Source organism: Mustela erminea, chromosome 14, assembly GCF_009829155.1.
Source record: "Mustela erminea isolate mMusErm1 chromosome 14, mMusErm1.Pri, whole genome shotgun sequence".
NCBI classification, from domain to species: Eukaryota; Metazoa; Chordata; class Mammalia; order Carnivora; family Mustelidae; genus Mustela; species Mustela erminea.
Genome location: NC_045627.1, coordinates 77838465 through 77856468, shown reverse-complemented (window position 1 = coordinate 77856468; position 18004 = coordinate 77838465). Strand labels below are relative to the sequence as shown.

The following is an 18004-nucleotide window of genomic DNA, read 5'->3' as shown; positions in this document are numbered from 1 at the left end:
AGATTTTAATATATTTACTGTTTTATTCCACCTCATAATCTACAGCAATGGATTTCTAGTTGCTTCCATCTGTGTTTCCTCCTGAATCATTCTGACTCGTTAGCTACCTCCAGCATCTGCCAATAACAGTGGCATTTTCTAAGTATAAATCTAAGTGTAAGTAGTGAGGGGCTGTGGCCACAGTGATAGCCTCTTTGATTGGGGACAGTGTGAGGATTGTACTTGGAATAAAGGCAGTTCCTCGCTCCAAAGGAATTTAGAATGTGAAAGCTTCTTCTGGTGCATAATTCATGCCTGACACTTCCATGTCTCCCAGCGTTGGAGGGATGTTTTACATTCGCTCTGCCTGTAGGTCAGGGTTGGAAATGTTGGTCCATGTCCTCTTTGAAATAGCACATAGCCAAGAGCCCTGCACTTTCGAGCACCAGGTTTTGTGGTTTTTTTTTTTTTTTTAACATTGTGTTCCCGATCTTCAAGTTTTATCCTAAATACTTGATGTCATAATCAGAAAAGGCATTTCTTAAATTATAACTGTCAAATCAAAGAATCTTGAGGCACAAAGGGAACTTGGATATATCATCTCCCAAATGGGGAAACTGAGGTCCACCAGGGGAAAGCTGACTTGTTGGAAGACAATGGAATGACTGGACCACATTTAAAATCTGTGACTCTTAATTAATTCATTGTTTTTTTCAGCAACACCTGACCCTTTTATATTCCACAGCTCTGGGAGCTGGCCCTCCCTTCGCTATGCAGGTTTTACCTCATGTGCCCAAGAAAACAGGAAATAAGCCACATCAGATGTGAACACAGCCAAAGAGCCTCAGAATGATGATCGAGAAAAGCAGTACATAACCTGCAAAGTAACAGCATGGTTTTATCCAACTTTGGAAGGAAAAGCTGGTTCGGTGGCATTCTCCAGAACACAGGGCGAGGCTGATGCTGGAAAGGAGCTTCTCAGCCTCCACAGCCCACACACACGCGTCCTCCCACAAGAAAAAAGGATTTCTAGTAAACAGCCTTCATTCTGAGAATACTCCCCATTCAGGCAGCATCCCAGACATTCTACCAAGTTAAAGAATGAATAACAGCAGATGGAGGGAGAGATTGGAGACGGAAGGGAGGAGGGGAAAGCAGCATTTTAGTGCCCAGCTCTAAAATGAGCTGTGGAGAGGATGGCACTCAGAGTTATGGCGAAGCCGTCCGGAAGCCTTCCCGCGCAGGCGAGGAGGCGCGCGTGCCCAGCCCATAAAACACAGGCGCGCTCCTGCTCCTCCCCGCGCCGTGTGAGCGGATGCTGAATCGGGTGTGACTCAAGTGGCCTAAATGGAATCCTCCTGCATGTTCCTCCCTCTGACCTGGAGTCATCAACGTAGCATTTTGTGTGTGCACTGGGGGTGGGGGGGGGGGTGTCTGTCAAATATAGATACGGGAATCAATCTTCTTACCAAGTGAAAACTCAACTCTTACTTAGGTCTCCTATGATTTCAGGAGTGTTTAACCGGGAAAGGAGGCTCAGGGGTGCCAAGAGTTGCTCCATATCCTGCGCATGTTAAAATAAACTTTTTGTTATAATAGGATTTATATGGATTGGGGCTATTTTTTTTTTCCAGTTGTTTATTTGAATGTTTTCAAACGTGTGGAAAAAATTCTACAGTTAACCCATCTAGATTCTATCATTAAATTAGAATACAGTTGCTCCATGAGTATCCATCTATCCATCCTTCTTTCCACCCATCACTACATTTTTAAAATGCAGATATCAGTATATTTTCTCTACATGCTTTAGCATACCTGTTAGTGACCAGTTCTTTTTTTTTTTTTTAAAGATTTTATTTATTCATTTGACAGAGAGAGATCACAAGTAGGCAGAGAGGCAGGCAGAGAGAGAGGAGGAAGCAGGCTCCCCGCTGAGCAGAGTGCCCGATGTGGGACTCGATCCCAGCACCCTGAGATCATGACCCAAGCCGAAGGCAGCGGCTTAACCCACTGAGCCACCCAGGCGCCCCTAGTGACCAGTTCTTAATCCTTGCTTAATAGTTATTCCTTTTGAGGTAAAATTTGTATATGTACAAACCTTAAGTGTACCATTCTGTGGGCATTGACTCAAACTTGTATCAGGATAGAAGTTACCGTCACTCTACAAAGTTCCCTCTTGCCCCTTCCCAGCCAATTCCCCCCTCCAACCTCTAGAAGCAACCATTCTTCTGATGTTTTTCATCATAAATTGGGTTTTTCTGCCCTAGAAGTTAACATATATAGACTCATTCAGTGTGTACTCTTTGTGTAAGACTTTTGTTTTTTCCTTCAGTGTAGTTTTTTTTTTTTAAGATTTTATTTATTTATTTGACAGACAGAGATCACAAGGAGGCAGAGAGAGAGAGGCAGAGAGAGAGGAGGAAGCAGGCTCCCTGCTGAGCAGAGAGCCCGATGCAGGGCTCGATCCCAGGACCCTGGGATCATGACCTGAGCCGAAGGCAGAGGCTTTAACCCACTGAGCCACCCAGGCGCCCCCAGTGTAGTATTTTTAAAGATGTATCCATGCTATTGTGTGTACCTCGTAGTTCATGAGTTCTTATTTCTGAGTGGTATTCCACTGCACAAAGAGACCACAGCTTGTGTAGCTGTTTTCCTATTAATGGATATGTGAGCTGTTTTTCCAGTTTTGATTATTATCAATACAGTATAATTGTACTCTTATTCCTTTTTATGGGCATATATCCCCATGTCTCTTGGATGAATACCTAGAAGTGGAAATACTGGGTTATAGGGTAGTGGTATGCTTCCTTTTATTAAAAACCTGCCCAGTAGCTTCCCAAAATGATTGGACCGTTTTACACTCCCGCCAACAATGGAGAAGCTCAACATCTTTGAAAGCATTTGGGGTTGTCAGACTAATTTTAACCACTGTGGTGGGTGTATAGCAGATCTCATTGTGGTTTTCTTTTCCATTTATTTGCCTGATAACTAGTGATCCTGAGTGCTTTTCATGTGCTTATTGGCCATTCATATATCTTCTTTTGTGGAGTGTCTGCTCACGTTTCACCTACTTTTTAATTGGATTGTTTCTTATTGTTGAGTCTTGGGTATTCTACATATGTTTTAGATACTGGTCCTTTGTCAGATAGTGTTTTGCAATTACTTTCTTCTAGTCTGTGATTTGTCTGTTCCTTTTCTTCATTTTTTATCACTGTCTTTTGATGAGCTGAGCTTTTTAATTTTATTGGAATCTCACATACCAATTTTCTTCTTTTATGTTTTGGCTTTCCGTGGTCCTAAGAAATCTTCGCCTACTTCCAATATTATCTTTTTTTTTAATTAAAAAAATGTGATTTTGACTTTTAGGTTTAAGTCTGTGATCCATCTTGTATTAATTTTTATGTATAGTGTGAAATAAGGGGTTTTGTTTTTATTTTTTTACATTGATTTTTAATTATTCTAATACTGTTTGTTGAAGAGAACTTCTCTGTTAGATATTTTTTAGTGACTTTGTCAAAAAACAAATAACTCTAGGTGTGTGGGTGTATTTAAGCCAAGTTCTGTTTTATGTTCCATTTATTGACTTGTCGATGCCTGTGTTGTACCCCACTGTCTTGATGCGTACAGCTTTGTGGTAAATCTTGGGATCAGTATAAACTCCTTCAACTTTGTTGTTCTTCAGATTGCTTTGACTATGCTATGTCATTGGCATTTCCATATAAATTTTAGAATCTACTTGCCTATGTCAAAACATAGTATGATTTGAAGATAACTGGTATCTTAATGATACTGAGTTCTCTGATCCATGAACATGGTATCTATTTCCATTTATTTAGGTCTTCCTTAATTTTCTCAGCAGTGCTTTTTAGTTTTCAGTGTAGAGATCTTGCATGTCTTTTGTTCATTTTTAAGCACTCCTTTTTTGGTTCTCTTACAAATGAAATTATGTTTTTAAATTTTATTTCCTAAAACTTTGTTAATAGTTTAAAAAATGCAACTGGTTATTATATATAATTTTATATCCTTTGACTTTGGTAAATACACTTACCAATTCTAATAGTTGTTTTGTAAATTATTTAAGATTTTCCAAGTCATCTGCAAATAGAAATGTCATCCTTTCCAATCTCTACACCTTTTATTTCTTTTCATTGCTTAATTGCAATGGTTAGGGCCTCTAGTCCTAGTCCAACAGTGTTGACTACAGGTGGTAAGAGTGAATATCCTTCATCTGTTTCTAACATTATGGGGGAAAAGTCAATATTTCACTATTAATATGATTTTTATTTGTAGGTTTTTCATAAATGCCCTTAATCAGATTAAGGTTTTTTACTATTCTTAGATTGCTGAGCATTTTCTATTGTGGAAGGAGTGCTGAAATTCGTTGAACACTTTTTCTTTGTCCACTTAAGCGGCCATATGGTTTTCTTCTTGTTAGTTAATATGATAAATTATGTTAATTTTTAAATATTAAACCAGCCTCACATTCTGAGATAAACCCAAGTTGAGCTTGGTACGTTATCCTTTTAACACATTGCTAAATGCTATCTACTGAACTTTTTGAATCTACGTAAGGAATTTTAGTCTGCAGTTTTCTTCTTTCGTCTTTACCAGGTTCTGCTTTTTGGGTAAGATTGGCCTCACATAAAAAGTTGGAAAAAGGGTCATGAGAATATTTTGTGTGAATGAGAATCAGAAACAAAAAGCTAGTCACACACTGACCTGTGTGCAGGACATCAATTCACTTGTTTTGTTTTGTTTTGTTTGCTTCTCTGAATGTTTCAGGTTGTGCATTCTGGATTTGTCACAGGCTCTGAAATAATGGTAAAGAGATGGTGCTCTGGCTGGGTTATATATTGATGAAAACTGAATCAGCTGAAAGTGAGTTTGCTAAATGAAGTAAAATTTAAGCAGTTGGTTTGGACATAAAATAATTCATTCTGTTCCCACTTTGTACAGAGCTTTTACTTTAAGATATCGCTTTTCTTTTTGGTAACATTAAGAAGGAAAAAATCATGGTGTATGTAGTTTTACCAACTTCAAAAAGGAAGCTGACATTATTGTAATAAAGCAGGAATACACTAGACCAATGTTTTTCTTTTAATTTTCTTAAGATATAATTAACAGACAGCTCTGTAGAAGTTTGAAATGTATGGCATCATGACTCGACTTATGTATATTGCAAAACGATAATCACAAGTTTAGTTAACATCTGTTACCTCCTATAGATACACAGAAAAAGAAAAAATTGTCTTTGTGTATTTGATGAGAACTTTTAGGATTTATTTTCTTAGCAATTTTCAGATATAGCATAGAACATTGTTAACTATAGTCATCATGTTGTACATGACATTTCCCATTACATATGTATCTTAAAACTCAGAGTCTGTACCTTTCGGCTACCTACATTCAGTTCACCTTCCCCTACCTCTGGTGACTACAAAGCTGATCTTTTTTTTTTTTCCTATGAGTTTGGTTTTTTTGATGGTGTGTGTGTGTGTGTGTGTGTGTTTAGATGCCACATAAAAGTGAGATCATACTGTATTTTTCTTTATCTGACTTTTGTTACTTATCATGGCAGGATTTCCTTTTTTACAGCTGAATATTATTCCATCGTGTGTGTATACATCCTGTTTTCTTTACTCATTTATCTACTGACAAACACTTCAGTTGTTTCCATGTCTTGCCTATTGTGAATAACATTGCAGTCTAAATAGGGGTTCAGATCTCTCTGACATAGTGATTTGGTTTCCTTCACATGTATGCCTAGAAGTGGAGTTGCTGGATCACATGATAGTTTTATTTTTAATTTTTCAAAGAAAGTCCACACCATCTTTCATAATGGTTGTGTCAATTTACAATCCTACCTGCAGTGCCCAAGGTTCCCTTTTCCCCGCACAATTTGTTATTTCTTGGCTTGACATTAGCCCTTCTAACAGGTGTACTTTGATAGCTCAGTGGGGTTTTGATATCCATTTCCTTGATGATTAGTGACGCTGAGCATCTTTTCAAGTACCTGTTGGCCATCAGAATATCTCCTTTGGCAAAATGTTTATTTAGGTTTTTTGCTCATTTTTAAATGGAATTATTATTATTATTATTATCATAATTATTACTTTGTTACTGAGTTGTCTGAGTTATTTATACATTTTGGATATTAACCCCCATCAGATATATGATTTGCAAATATTTTCTCTTATTTCACAGCCTGCCTTTTCATGGTATTAATGGTTTCCTTTGCTGTGCAGAAGATTTTTAGTTCGATATCATCTCCTTTGTTTATTTTTGATTTTGTTGCCTGTGTCATATCCAAAATTTCATTGCCAAGACTCATGTCAAGGAGCCTCTCTCCAGACCAATTTTTTAAAAAAACTTATATATTATACAGACTACTTTAAGAGAGAAAAATAAGGGGCGCCTGGGTGGCTCAGTGGGTTAAAGCCTCTGCCTTCAGCTCAGGTCATGATCTCAGGGTTCTGGGATCGAGCCCCATATCAGGCTCTCTGCTCAGCATGGAGCCTGCTTCCTCCCTTCACTCTCTCTGCCTCCCTCTCTGCCTACTTGTGATCTCTGTCTGTCAAATAAATAAATAAAATCTAAAAAAAAAAAAAAAGAGAGAGAGAAAAATAAATTTCCTGGACCTTATGTGTTGAGTTTTATAATTTTTTACTATAATTTTATTTGACACATGAACATAGAACTATAAACTTTTATTTTGTAATTTTACACAACTGTAAAAACAATACACACAAATTAAATATGAACAGAACTTTGTAAACAATGAAATGTAAGTTAATGACATTCATGTAAAATACCATTTTGTTGATGCTAAATCAGTGCTTCCAATTGGGATAGACTCCTCTGTCAGCCTGAGCTTTCTGGAGTTGAGCAGGCCTGTGGTACTGGCTGTCATGTGATGACTTAATTCTTCCGCCATTTTCCTCCATCTGAACTTCTGTCAACTGTTTGTTCCTATATCACTGGCTATGTCATTTAGGTGTTAGGTGCATCTCTGCACCTCTATTCTTCCCTTTTTAGCTAGAGATCGTAAAACACCATTCAATACCAGGACAAGTGTAAATGCAGGCAGTAAAATTATGTTCCTGTATCTCGCCTTCAGGGCCTAATCCAGATGGCCCAGAATTTGGTCTTTGGTTATATTAATTTATTTTAGACTCTCATGAAAAATGGATAATTTAGAAATCTTCTGTGAAACTCTAGACCTTTGAGAATATAAACCACTGTTGTTGACGGGCCCAACAGCACAGCATTAAAAGTCTCAAAAGAGGAAAAGACAGGAAGGGTTACCAAGGCCTGTAGGTCCTGGTGATGCCGTCCGGGCACATGGTGCCTATTTCATTTCTTGAGTGCAGAGGAGCTTGAGTGTGAAGGCAGAGGAGCCAGAGAGAAGCTGGTCTGGGAAGGTGGTGATGGAGAAAATGTACCAGGTGTGCTTGTTAAACCAGCAGGGATCTCTGTGCGGCCACTGGCTTCTTGTCCTGCTTACCCAAGAAGGGCTGCATGTCTTGTTTATTGCCTTCACATTAAATAGTTGGATTCAGATGTCATCGCAGAAACACGAACCTAAGGCATACTAGGGTACTGGCTCGTGGTGCCAGGGTGTAATTGGGTGACTTCAGACTTTTGCATACTGGGCTTTCTTAAAGCAAGACACACCATCATGAAACAGGGGGTCTTTCTCGCTGCCTGAAATGTAGACTCTCTTTGTGTGCCCTTCACTTACTTACATTTAAGGAAAAAATTGTAGTGAGAAGATTTAACAGGAGATTTACCCTCTCAACAGATTTTTAAGTGTACAATACAGCACCACCGGCGGTAGGCATGATGTTGGATTTCAGACTTCTAGAACTTACTCCTTTTGCGTAACTAAAGCTTGATGCGCCTTGAATAGAAACTCCCCATTTCCACCTCCGCAAACCCCTGGCCATTAGCATTGTACTCTCCGTTTGTCTGAGCTTGAGTGTTTTAGGAACCTCCTGTAAGTGGAGTCATATAGTAGTTATCCTCTTATGACTGGTTTATTTCATTTAGCATAATGCCCTCACGGTTCATCCTTGTCACACTGCTGGCAGGGTTGCCTTCTTTTTTTTAAATCTTTTTTTTTTTTTTATAGATTTTTATTTATTTGCTAGAGAGAGAGAGAGAGATACAGAGCGCAAGCACAGGCAGACAGAGTGGCAGGCTAGAGGCAGAGGGAGAAGCAGGCTCCCTGCCGAGCAAGGAGCCCGATGTGGGACTTGATCCCAGGACGCTGGGATCATGACCTGAGCCGAAGGCAGCCGCTTAACCAACTGAGCCACCCAGGCGTCCCCAGGGTTGCCTTCTTTAAGGTTGGGGAATGTTCCATGTGCCCTTTGAATGTACACTAAGTGCACTGCCCTGTCTTTTGGGCCCTTTCTCCTCTCTTAATCAGTTCTCTGGCCTCTTGTAATTTCCCAAATGCCTTCGTGGCCCCCACTGACCAGGGCACAAGGAGAATGAAAGGGCGTTCCAGAACCAAAGCAGGGGCCAAGGCCTGAGCAGGAACTTAGTGGAAGGGTGTGGGGAAAACAATTCTCACAACTGAGCAAGGTTGTCTTCTACCTCTTTGCTGTCTCCAGAAGGTCACTGCTACATCTAATGATCGGTTTTCCATGGATCCCCTTATAACCAGGCCCTAGAAGGTTTTTCCATCACTTCCCTCCTGTGAAAACACCTGTGTCATCATGTCAAGCTACATTAACCTTGTCTGCTCATCTTTTAACTTGTGGCATTGGGCCTGGGCCTGTCCGCCAGTCTGCTTGGCTGCTGCAGTGGGCCCTGCTTCCCCTGTGCTCTCTTTCCAGGCACAGTGGGCAGCATGGCAGTGGACAACCCTGTTTTCTCTGAGCACGAGCACAGAGAGCTTGGGTAGAAGGCAACATATGTTTTATAAGATTCCTGAGGCCTATGGTTTGTAAGCCCATTGAAATCCTATCCAGAATCCTTGCTGAATTTTTCTAGTTTGCAGCCCTCAATACTCATGGATCCCACATATTGTATGTGGCAAGTTAAGTGGTAATTGAGGTTTGCAAATTTTCACGTAATGTATTCTGGTTTTCTTCCAATGGCCTGTGAGCTAGAACTTAAACACAAGTTCGCTGTAGTTACTTCTTCCTGTTTAGAGAGCTGGCGTAATATTTTGTCTTCTGGGCTCAAATAACCATGTAATTACTCTATAATCATATAGTAATTAGCATGTACTATATGCATTTATTACATAATTATATTCCTGGAGGATTGCATGGCAATTATACTTAGATTCAGCATATCATTTTATATACTGTATAATGAACAAGTATATAATTTGTTGCCTTTTTCTTTTATCCTAATTTCAGTTTACCAACCAGGAGCTGGAAACGTGTTCTCCTGTTGCCTTGTTTATACCTCGTCAGGCAGGTGCCTCGGCTCCTTTGGCTCCTTTTGGCCTCACTCAGTACTACCTAATTATCCATCTAAGGGACCGCTAGGGGCTTGTGGGCTGCCCTGGGCTCCCAGCCTTATACTTTCTCCTTGTCATGAACTCATTACCTATTAGCTTCAAGACACAGAGCTGATCAGAGCTCCCAGCATCGCCCGGGACCCGGCCGAGCCTCAGGTAGAACAGAGCGAATGTGAGCCTCGGGGCCCCCCACCCTGGGGTCACGCCTGCCTTTCTCTCCTCTGCAGTGGAGCCCGTGCCCAAGGGGAACAACTGCCTGGACGCCGCCAAGGCCTGTAACCTCGACGACACCTGCAAGAAGTACCGGTCCGCCTACATCACCCCGTGCACCACCAGCATGTCCAACGAGGTTTGCAACCGGCGCAAGTGCCACAAGGCCCTGCGGCAGTTCTTTGACAAGGTCCCCGCCAAGCACAGCTACGGGATGCTCTTCTGCTCCTGCCGGGACATCGCGTGCACCGAGCGGCGGCGGCAGACCATCGTGCCCGTGTGCTCCTACGAGGAGAGGGAGAAGCCCAACTGCCTGAATTTGCAGGACTCCTGCAAGACGAATTACATCTGCAGGTAAGCAGGCGCCGGGGGCTGGGTGATGAAGGAGCTCGGCCGGGAGAACCTTTGCGGCTGCTTTCTTGGCCGAGCTCCTGTTTTCTGGGTTTTTACAGGGTGGCTGTTTGGGGCGGGGAAGCCAAGGAGAGGGCAGGCGGTGGAGCCTGCTGGCCAGAAACAGACCTCGACCCTCGGCCCCAGGTTCTTCCAGAGCTAGTCAGGCGCTTTTAATGAGGGAGGTTCCCGTCTTTAACCTGAGGAACGCTTTGAGGGGTGCTTAGTAAACACAGAGGGTCACCTGAGGCCCAGTGAGCGTGAAAACTCACCCCCACTCAGCAAACTCTGGGCTGCTGCTGGGATCTTAGGGGTTAACTCAGTTGGGGATGGGGGGAGTGGCAAATAGAGAGGTTCTTGACAGTCAAGGTCTAAGCCTGGGAGAGACCATCGCGAGAGCCTGAGCTGTGTCCATCCCTGAAAAGAACTTCCAGAATGCCTTGGGCCATTCAGTCATCTGCGTGGCTAAGGAGAGTGGGCACCCTCCCACTCAGCTCCCGGCGGAAACCCTGCTAAGCCTGGCCCTGTTGTTGAACACTGTGGCTTCCTTTGCCTTTTTGGCCATTTTTTAAAAATGTATTTTAATTTTTGAAGGAATCCATAAACATACTCTCCATGGTTGTTTGTTGTTGTTATTGTTTTGTTTTGTTTTAAGGAATATAGAGTTAGGTAGCTGACCCCTTTCACTCTGCACCCACTTTCCACCAACTGTCACTGTCAATAATTTGATGGGTGTCCTTCTAAATCTTGGGGTTGAATTTAGTTGCTGATGGAAGCAAGCCGATTCTGAGCAGCAGAGACCAAGTCTTTGTAGCCTGAGGTGATGAGCTTGCTGCTCCCAGACACGGGGGCGGGATCCCCGGCTGGAGGTTCAGAGGGGGCACCATTTTGACAACAGCTGTGTTTTGTCCCCGGGGCAGAGCCAGGAGCCTTTGAATGCCTTCTCTGACCAAATCCTGTGCACTCCATGAGTGTTTACAGGCAGACAAACAGAGGAGGGTATGACTATGTGCTCGTTGGCTTATAGGCTTCCCATTTCTAAAGAGCAGAGAGCAAGGGTGAAATGTTATATTCTGAAGGTTCTGGTGAGCTGAGTAGAGCTGACAATGACATCCCATTCTTTCCTTAAACTAGTTCTAACAGGGACCAAAGAAAATTAAAAGTCCTCGTTATCTGTAGAATTCTCGCATGCTCAAGATTTTTCTGGAAGTAATGTCCCGTCACCTTTTTTAAAGTTCTCAGCAGGTGACTTGCTATATGAGATAGAATGCAGATGGGCAGTTGTGTCCTGGGAGGAGTCAGGTGTTCCTACAGTGGAGTTTCTCCAAGGGCTCGCACCCTCTTGGACCTCTGTTTCCGTAGGATCTTCTTAGGTATGGGCTAGAAACAGGGGCAGCTTGCTGGAAGGATGAGGCAGAACCCCACGCATCCAGAACTTGGGGAAGCTGATCAACCAGAGACTAGAAGAACCATTTGCTGGAGGTGAATGCGTTTGAGGAGCGGAACGGGGAGAGGCCTAGGGGCAGGCCAGGAGGGAGCAGACGTACTGAACAGCCCTCCTGTGAAGACCCCTGGATTTGAAACTCAAGTTCCTGGTGCCCCGTTAGTCTAAGAGCAGAAGAGATCCCTCTTCTAGGAGCAGGACTGAGTTTCTAGGATCTTCCCTGGCTTTTTGGTAGATGTTGTCCTCTTCATTGATGGGTCCAAACCAGGCGGCCTCAAGACAGGAAGCTGTACCGTGGGGGGAATGGAGTGATGTGTGAGGCCGCTGAGCAGCGGACGGGGGCTGGGAGAGGTGAAGGAGCCTCTCCCTTCTCTTCTCAGGAGGTTGGTCTTGCACACAAGCTGCGGAGGTCTGAGACAGCTCCTGTATGGGCTGAAAGCCGACCCTGAGCAGTTCATCGGCGTTACTGCAAAACAGAGACTCCTGGGGGCGTCCAAGTGGCTTAGTCAGTTACATGTCCAACTCTTGATTTTGGCTCAGGTTTGTGGGATGGAGCTGTGTGTCAGGCTCTGTGCTCACCCTGGCGTCTGCTGGAGATTCTCTCTCTCCCTCTGCCCCTCCCCTTTTTCTAAATAAGTAAATAAAACCTTTAAAGAATCCTTGGAAGGTTGGTGTAAATTCGCTAAGTCAGGTTGGTATTTTGCTGAGATGTAGTGAGAAGTAGCTGAGAGATGGGGAGCTTGTGGTATTCTGCGGGGGATGGCAGGGCGAGTGTGCAGATAACAGGGTGATTTGGGTGCTGTTTGGGGCTCGGACTGACCCTCTAGGAACGGTCCAGGAATTATTTGTGCTGACACAGCCTCCGTGGCAGAATGGCATCAGCTGATGGTGCAGAAATGTCCTGGGGGAAGCACAGGACAGTCCTGCCTGATAAGAACTGTGCCTGGTCACACCAAGGCAGGGATGTGGTGACCACAGCTGCCTCGCGGCGGAGTGCAGGTGCACATGACTCGAAAGGTGTTTGGAAATCCGGATTCTGCAGCACCCAGGAGTGCTCCCAAGTGAGATCTGTCTCAGCGGAATTGAAGGGTTTTATACCCTGTGCTGAGACTTCCTGGGAAAGTAAACCAGCACCTTCCCCAGTGGTACCCATCGGTGAGGGATTTAGACCATAAGTTCTTTCCAGGGCCTGGACGTATTACTCACGATGACCTCCTCCCTGACAGATGTGGTAAACGTAATTTCAGCTGCCGGGTAGGCTCAGGGTGTTTTCATTCATCATATTTTATTAATCTTGTATTTAATCCTATCCCTTTTATTCCGTCCCTCCTCTGTCCATCCTGGGGAGGCCCTTGGGGTGCCTGCTTCCCTGGGCAGCAGCTGGGATTCCGGAGTTGGGGCTCCAGCGGGGCTCACATAACAGGTGCTCCGACGCGTACCCACCCAGAGACAGGGAGGTGTCGCGAAGGGGATGACCGAGGCCCTGATCTGAGTCTTCCAAAGGGCAAGGGACAGCAAGAAGAAACATTGCTTCCTAAAAACAGTTTTCTTCGAAAGCTCACCCTTTCAGACACCCGCTTCCATCTCGGCACCAGCAGCCATCACAGAACTGGCTGGGCTCATTAAACCTCCCCTTGCACTTGCTGGTTTCCTGGTCGCGGCACACGGGTTCCTCCGTCAGTGTCCAGCCGCCCCTGGGCAAAACCTGTCTCTCTCCTGCCTTGTGCCTTCCCACAGAAGAGAGGCAGCGCTAGTCTCCCCTTTTGACTTTGTTTTCTTTTCTCCTTTCCCTTGTAGAGAAGCTGACTGGTTCCTTTCCTCTTGGGGGGTTTGGGGCCTCCAAGCTTGTCTATAGAACAGCAAATGCAGAGGTATTTTGAGGAGGATGTGATGAAATGTAAAAGGCACACATTCTTCCCCTGAAGCACAGCGTCTCCCTTGCTAGTCGTCCCTCTGGTTGCTTTCCTTAGTGCCTGGAAGGATGTCAGGACTGGGTTTGGCCATAAAGGAGGCATCGTCCTTTATTCCTGCTGCAGGTTGTTACAGATGCATAATTTAAACCTCCGCCTTACCTCCTTTCCCCCGAAGTCTGATAATCCAAAATAAACTCTACACTTGCTCACCGGCTCTGGGTGCTCAAATATGTTCATCTCTCCTTTATTTTTCTAACTAAAAAAGATGCCTCAGCTCAGTTTTATTACCAAGAGGTCTGGCATCTTCCTCTGGAGTATGCCCCCTTCTGTTCTCAGCTAAGAGCAACAGAGTTCTACTCCAAAACCCCTTCTGCTTCCCATGCCAGGCGGAGAGTGAGCTGGAGGCTGTGGACCAGCTACCTGCCTGTGGCTTTAGGTGCTGCCTCATGGTGTCGCTGTTGAGAACAACCCAGAGGGTTCTTGGTTTGCGGGCGGGGCCCTTCTTGGCCATTCTGCACAAGGGCAACCTTGGGCACCCGAGTAATTTCGTTCATGCTCAGTGTGGAGCTGCTGTTTCCCAAAGCATGACGTGTTGCCCTAGGGGTGGAACCCTAAGACGTTCCAGCCAGAGCCCGCCCACCAGCTAAGACTTCTGCTTTACTGGCGGTACCTTCCAAAGTGGACATTGCAGCGTTGCATCTCCTTTCTTTCTTCCTTCCTTCGTCCCCTTTCCTTCCTCCTTTAAAAAAAATTTATTATGGTAAGAGCACTTGTCATGCCATCTACCCTCTGACCGCACGGTCTGGCGTTGTCATCTGTAGGCACAGGGGTGTGCAGCAGATCACTAGAACTCATTTATCTTGCTTAAGTGAAATTTGTATACACGAATTAGCGGCTTCTTGCTTCCCCTCCCCCACCTCTCAGCAACTGTGATACGGTTTTTGCTTCTATGGGTTGGATGGTTTTAGATACCTCGTGTAAGTGAGATCATGCAGTGTTTGTCCTTCTGTGACTGGCTTATTTCCCTTACCATAAATTCCTCCAGGTTCATCTCTGTTGTCTCCTATTGTGGAAATTCTTCCTTGTTAAGGAAACAGTGCTTGGTCAGGGATATCTCGTTACTTCTGGAAGGATTCTGATAATGCTGAACCTCAAAAGAGAAGGTATCAGGGCCTCTGTGCCCTCTGTCCCCCATCCACTTGCTTGTCCTGGTGCTTTGGCTCCATGTCCCCCAGAGTTTCCAGGAATGCTGGCTTTGATCAGGTCACCAAGTAGATGATTCTACCTGTTTCTGGGGACTGAGGATGCTACAGTTGCATCCTGGAGACCCATTTTTTGGTTGTATTTATTTCTGTTTGTTTTTAGCAGAACCAGAAAGGTCTCTCTGATACAGCCTCAGAAGAACCGCTATGTGATTTTCAAAAATCCTGCTGTAGCAGGTGGAGAGCGCCACTCTCCATCCTGGGCCCAACTCTGTTACACTTAGAGGAAATGTGTTGTTGTTAATTTATTAACTGGGCAGTTGAGAAACACATCACAAAACTATCCAACAGATTTCTGCTTCAGTAACTTAGTCAGACAGATGTTAGTGAACCTTTAAAAAGTGAGGAGCGGGCACCTGGGTGGCTCAGTGGGTTAAGCCACTGCCTTTGGCTCAGATCATGATCTCAGGGTCCTGGGATCGAGTCCCACATCGGGCTCTCTGCTCAGCAGGGAGCCTACTTCCCTCTCACTCTGCCTGCCTCTCTGCCTACTTGTGATCTCTGTCAAATAAATGAATAAAATCTTTAAAAATAAAAAAAATTAAAAAAAAAAAAGTGAGGAGCATTTCATTTGCCTAGAATCAGATCCCTTCCACGCAGTAAACTGTGGATCTTAGAGATCAAGGACATCTCCTCCATGGCTTGGGCTGCATTCCTGAGTTGCAAACTGGGTTCTTCTATATTACTATATCTGGGCTTGTCTCAACATGTGGCAAACACAGGGAGAAAATGGCTCAGAGGATAATTAATGCCTAAAACTAGATGGGTAGATTAATTTGGCACTTAATTTTATTTTACGCTGATTCATTCACAAATGGAAATCAGCAATTAGACAATGCAAACTTTTGAACCATGGAAAGAAAGGTTCGGGAATATGAGAAAATACAAGTAAAACATTTTCCAGTTCATTTGAGCAGTTTTTACTTCAAATGATTACATGGGAGTCTTTAGCCATGCATCTGGAGTGGTGAACGGCTCCGTTTTTGATGTGTCCCACCTGCATGAGCAGCCCGCCACCCAGACTGTGTGCTGGAAACTGCCCCCCGCCAAGACTCTTGAGGGGGGAGGTCCTGTGTGCGGGCAACATCAGGATCCTGAGAGAAGAGCCAGGCTGTCCTCTGACCTCTGCTGCTGCTGCCTTTGAGTGCAGCAGGGGGAAGAACGTGCCTCTAGTCAGGTCCTCCAGGCCCCAGCCCCTGCCCCTGCCCCGGGCCTGTGCACCCTTGAGGTAGGCCGGAAGTCCACACCGGAAGCGGAAGCGGTGTCAGAGCTCATAGGGGTAACCTGAAGGGTGAATCAGACTGAACCCGCTACAGCTTGCGCAATCCTGTCACCTCGTATCTCTTTCCTTACCTCTCCTTGGGCAGAGGCGGGTGTAGAGCCATTTGTCTGCTCCTGCTGGAGTCTGTCACTAAAAAAATGGCGGTCTAGATTTATACCACATCCTGTCTCTCTCCTTCCTGCCCCTTCCCGGTGCCTCCCAGAGCTTAGAGTCTCTGCCTCACCTTCTTCCCACCTTCCCTCACCTGCCCACGTCCTCACCAGTGTCGCTTTTGCCTCTCTCCGCCCGAGACAGAAAGCGTCAGAGACTTTATATTTGCACATTCTGTCAGTTACCAGAGCTGCATGGACAGATGGAGTCTTGGTTCCAGAACTGTGTACGACCGTCTTCGAGGATGAAGGTGGGCGGAAGAAGGATGGAATGGAGTCTGCCCGGGAAGCCCAAAGAGAGAGCAAGAGAGAGCCCATATTTCTTCAGGGGGCGAGGTGTCACAGCGGAGGGTCTCAGGAGCCAAGGGCCTCAGTGGGTGAGAAGCAGGGAAAGTCCAGCAGAGGGAAGGTACTGGGTTTAGGGAGGTTGCTGTGGTGGAGGTGGGAGTAGGGGCCTGAAGACCATCCTGGAGAGAGAAGCGTATGTGTGATAACAAGACAAGAGATTGGGAGCCTCCAGTGCCATGTTGGAAGTATTGACTTTATCCACGGAAGCTTTAGGAAGGAAGAAAGACTTGACCAGCTGGGCCTCAGAGGGCTCCCAGGAGGCGGTGTGGAGGGGGATCAGCTTGGGGAGAGTCCAGGAGGCGGGTGGGAGGTTCTTACGGTGAAGCGGGATGCGAGATGAACCAGGAGGAGAAGGTGATAGTTGGGAAGCGTGAGGCACCCTAGAAAGGAGAGTTTACTGAGAGTGCCTGGCCTGGGCAGAGGCTACCGTGGGTCTCTCCAGACCAGGCAGAGATGATGGCGTTAGTAGCCAGGACGGGGAACAGGAGAAGGAGGAACAGACTTGTCTCTAGGGTTGGAGGGGTGGGAAGAGGACGTGAATTGTTTGGGCCCTGCCTTGTTTGCGGGCTGTGTTCTTTGGGACTCTTGGTTCCATGAGAGAAACCTAGCTTAAGTGGCTAGGCCAGAAGAGGGGGCTTGTATTAACTCAGGCCTGGGGAGGCAAGGTAATTGGTCACGGCCAAGATGCCAGGCACAGTGTCACCGGAGCTACACTGTCACCTCGCTGCTCCTTCTGCTGCCTTCTCATCCTGTTTCTCAGTGAATGCTGCCCCCACAGCTGCAAGGCACCTACCCTGTCACCTCATAATCAAAGACAGACTCTTCCCCACTATAACCTGTTAGAAAAATCCTGCACAAGGACTTTGAGTGGCCTTGGCTATGGCATGTGCTCATCCCTGGACGAGCCACTGAGGTGAGAGGGAATGTATATTTTGGCTTAATTGAAGCCAGAGTTGGCAGAGTCTACTACCAGAGTCAGAGGAGGCATGCTGGGCTCAGAAAAACAACATGGGGTCTGTGGTGCACGAGGATGTCCATGTTCCACATGGAGAGGGAAGGCTTGTGCAGAGAGGTCCTCAGAGGTAAAGGCACAGTCCCCAAAGCTGAGGGGAGAATAGAATTTTAGGAAGAAAATCATGGTGAGCACAGGTGTCAGTCACTCAAAGGGGGAAAAGGAGTAGAACTCAGAATGACACTGATTTTAGCACATAGGAAATCTGTCCATCCATGCGACCACCCACCCGTCAGGCCATCCCTGTATGCATCTACTCACCTATCTGTCCATCTACCCACCTATCTGTCCATCCATCCATCTGTCCGCCCATCCACCCATTATCTGCCCACCCCATCTGTCCATCTCTCCATCCGCCCATCCACCCATCCATCCATTTGTGCATCTACCATCTACCCATAGATGTCTCTCCATCCGTGCATCCACCTACGTCTGTCCATCCATCCATCCAGCTGGCCTTCAGTTATTGTGCCAGGAGTAAAGACTCAGCTTCTCATCTACAGGGCAGAGAGGAAGGCAGGCACCGAGCGTCATTGC

At 45.4% G+C, this 18004-nt stretch overlaps 1 protein-coding gene across 5 annotated transcripts in view; it reads left to right on the top strand.

Annotated features, from left to right (window-relative positions):
- The window catches only part of GFRA1 (GDNF family receptor alpha 1), a 202833-nt gene that overhangs the window by 133884 nt on the left and 50945 nt on the right, over positions 1 to 18004 (top strand). For all 5 annotated transcript variants that reach the window (XM_032313351.1, XM_032313346.1, XM_032313349.1 and 2 more), the window contains one exon: positions 9685 to 10021. In XM_032313351.1, the coding sequence (XP_032169242.1) occupies positions 9685 to 10021 (337 nt within the window). The remainder of the gene's footprint in view (positions 1 to 9684; positions 10022 to 18004) is intronic.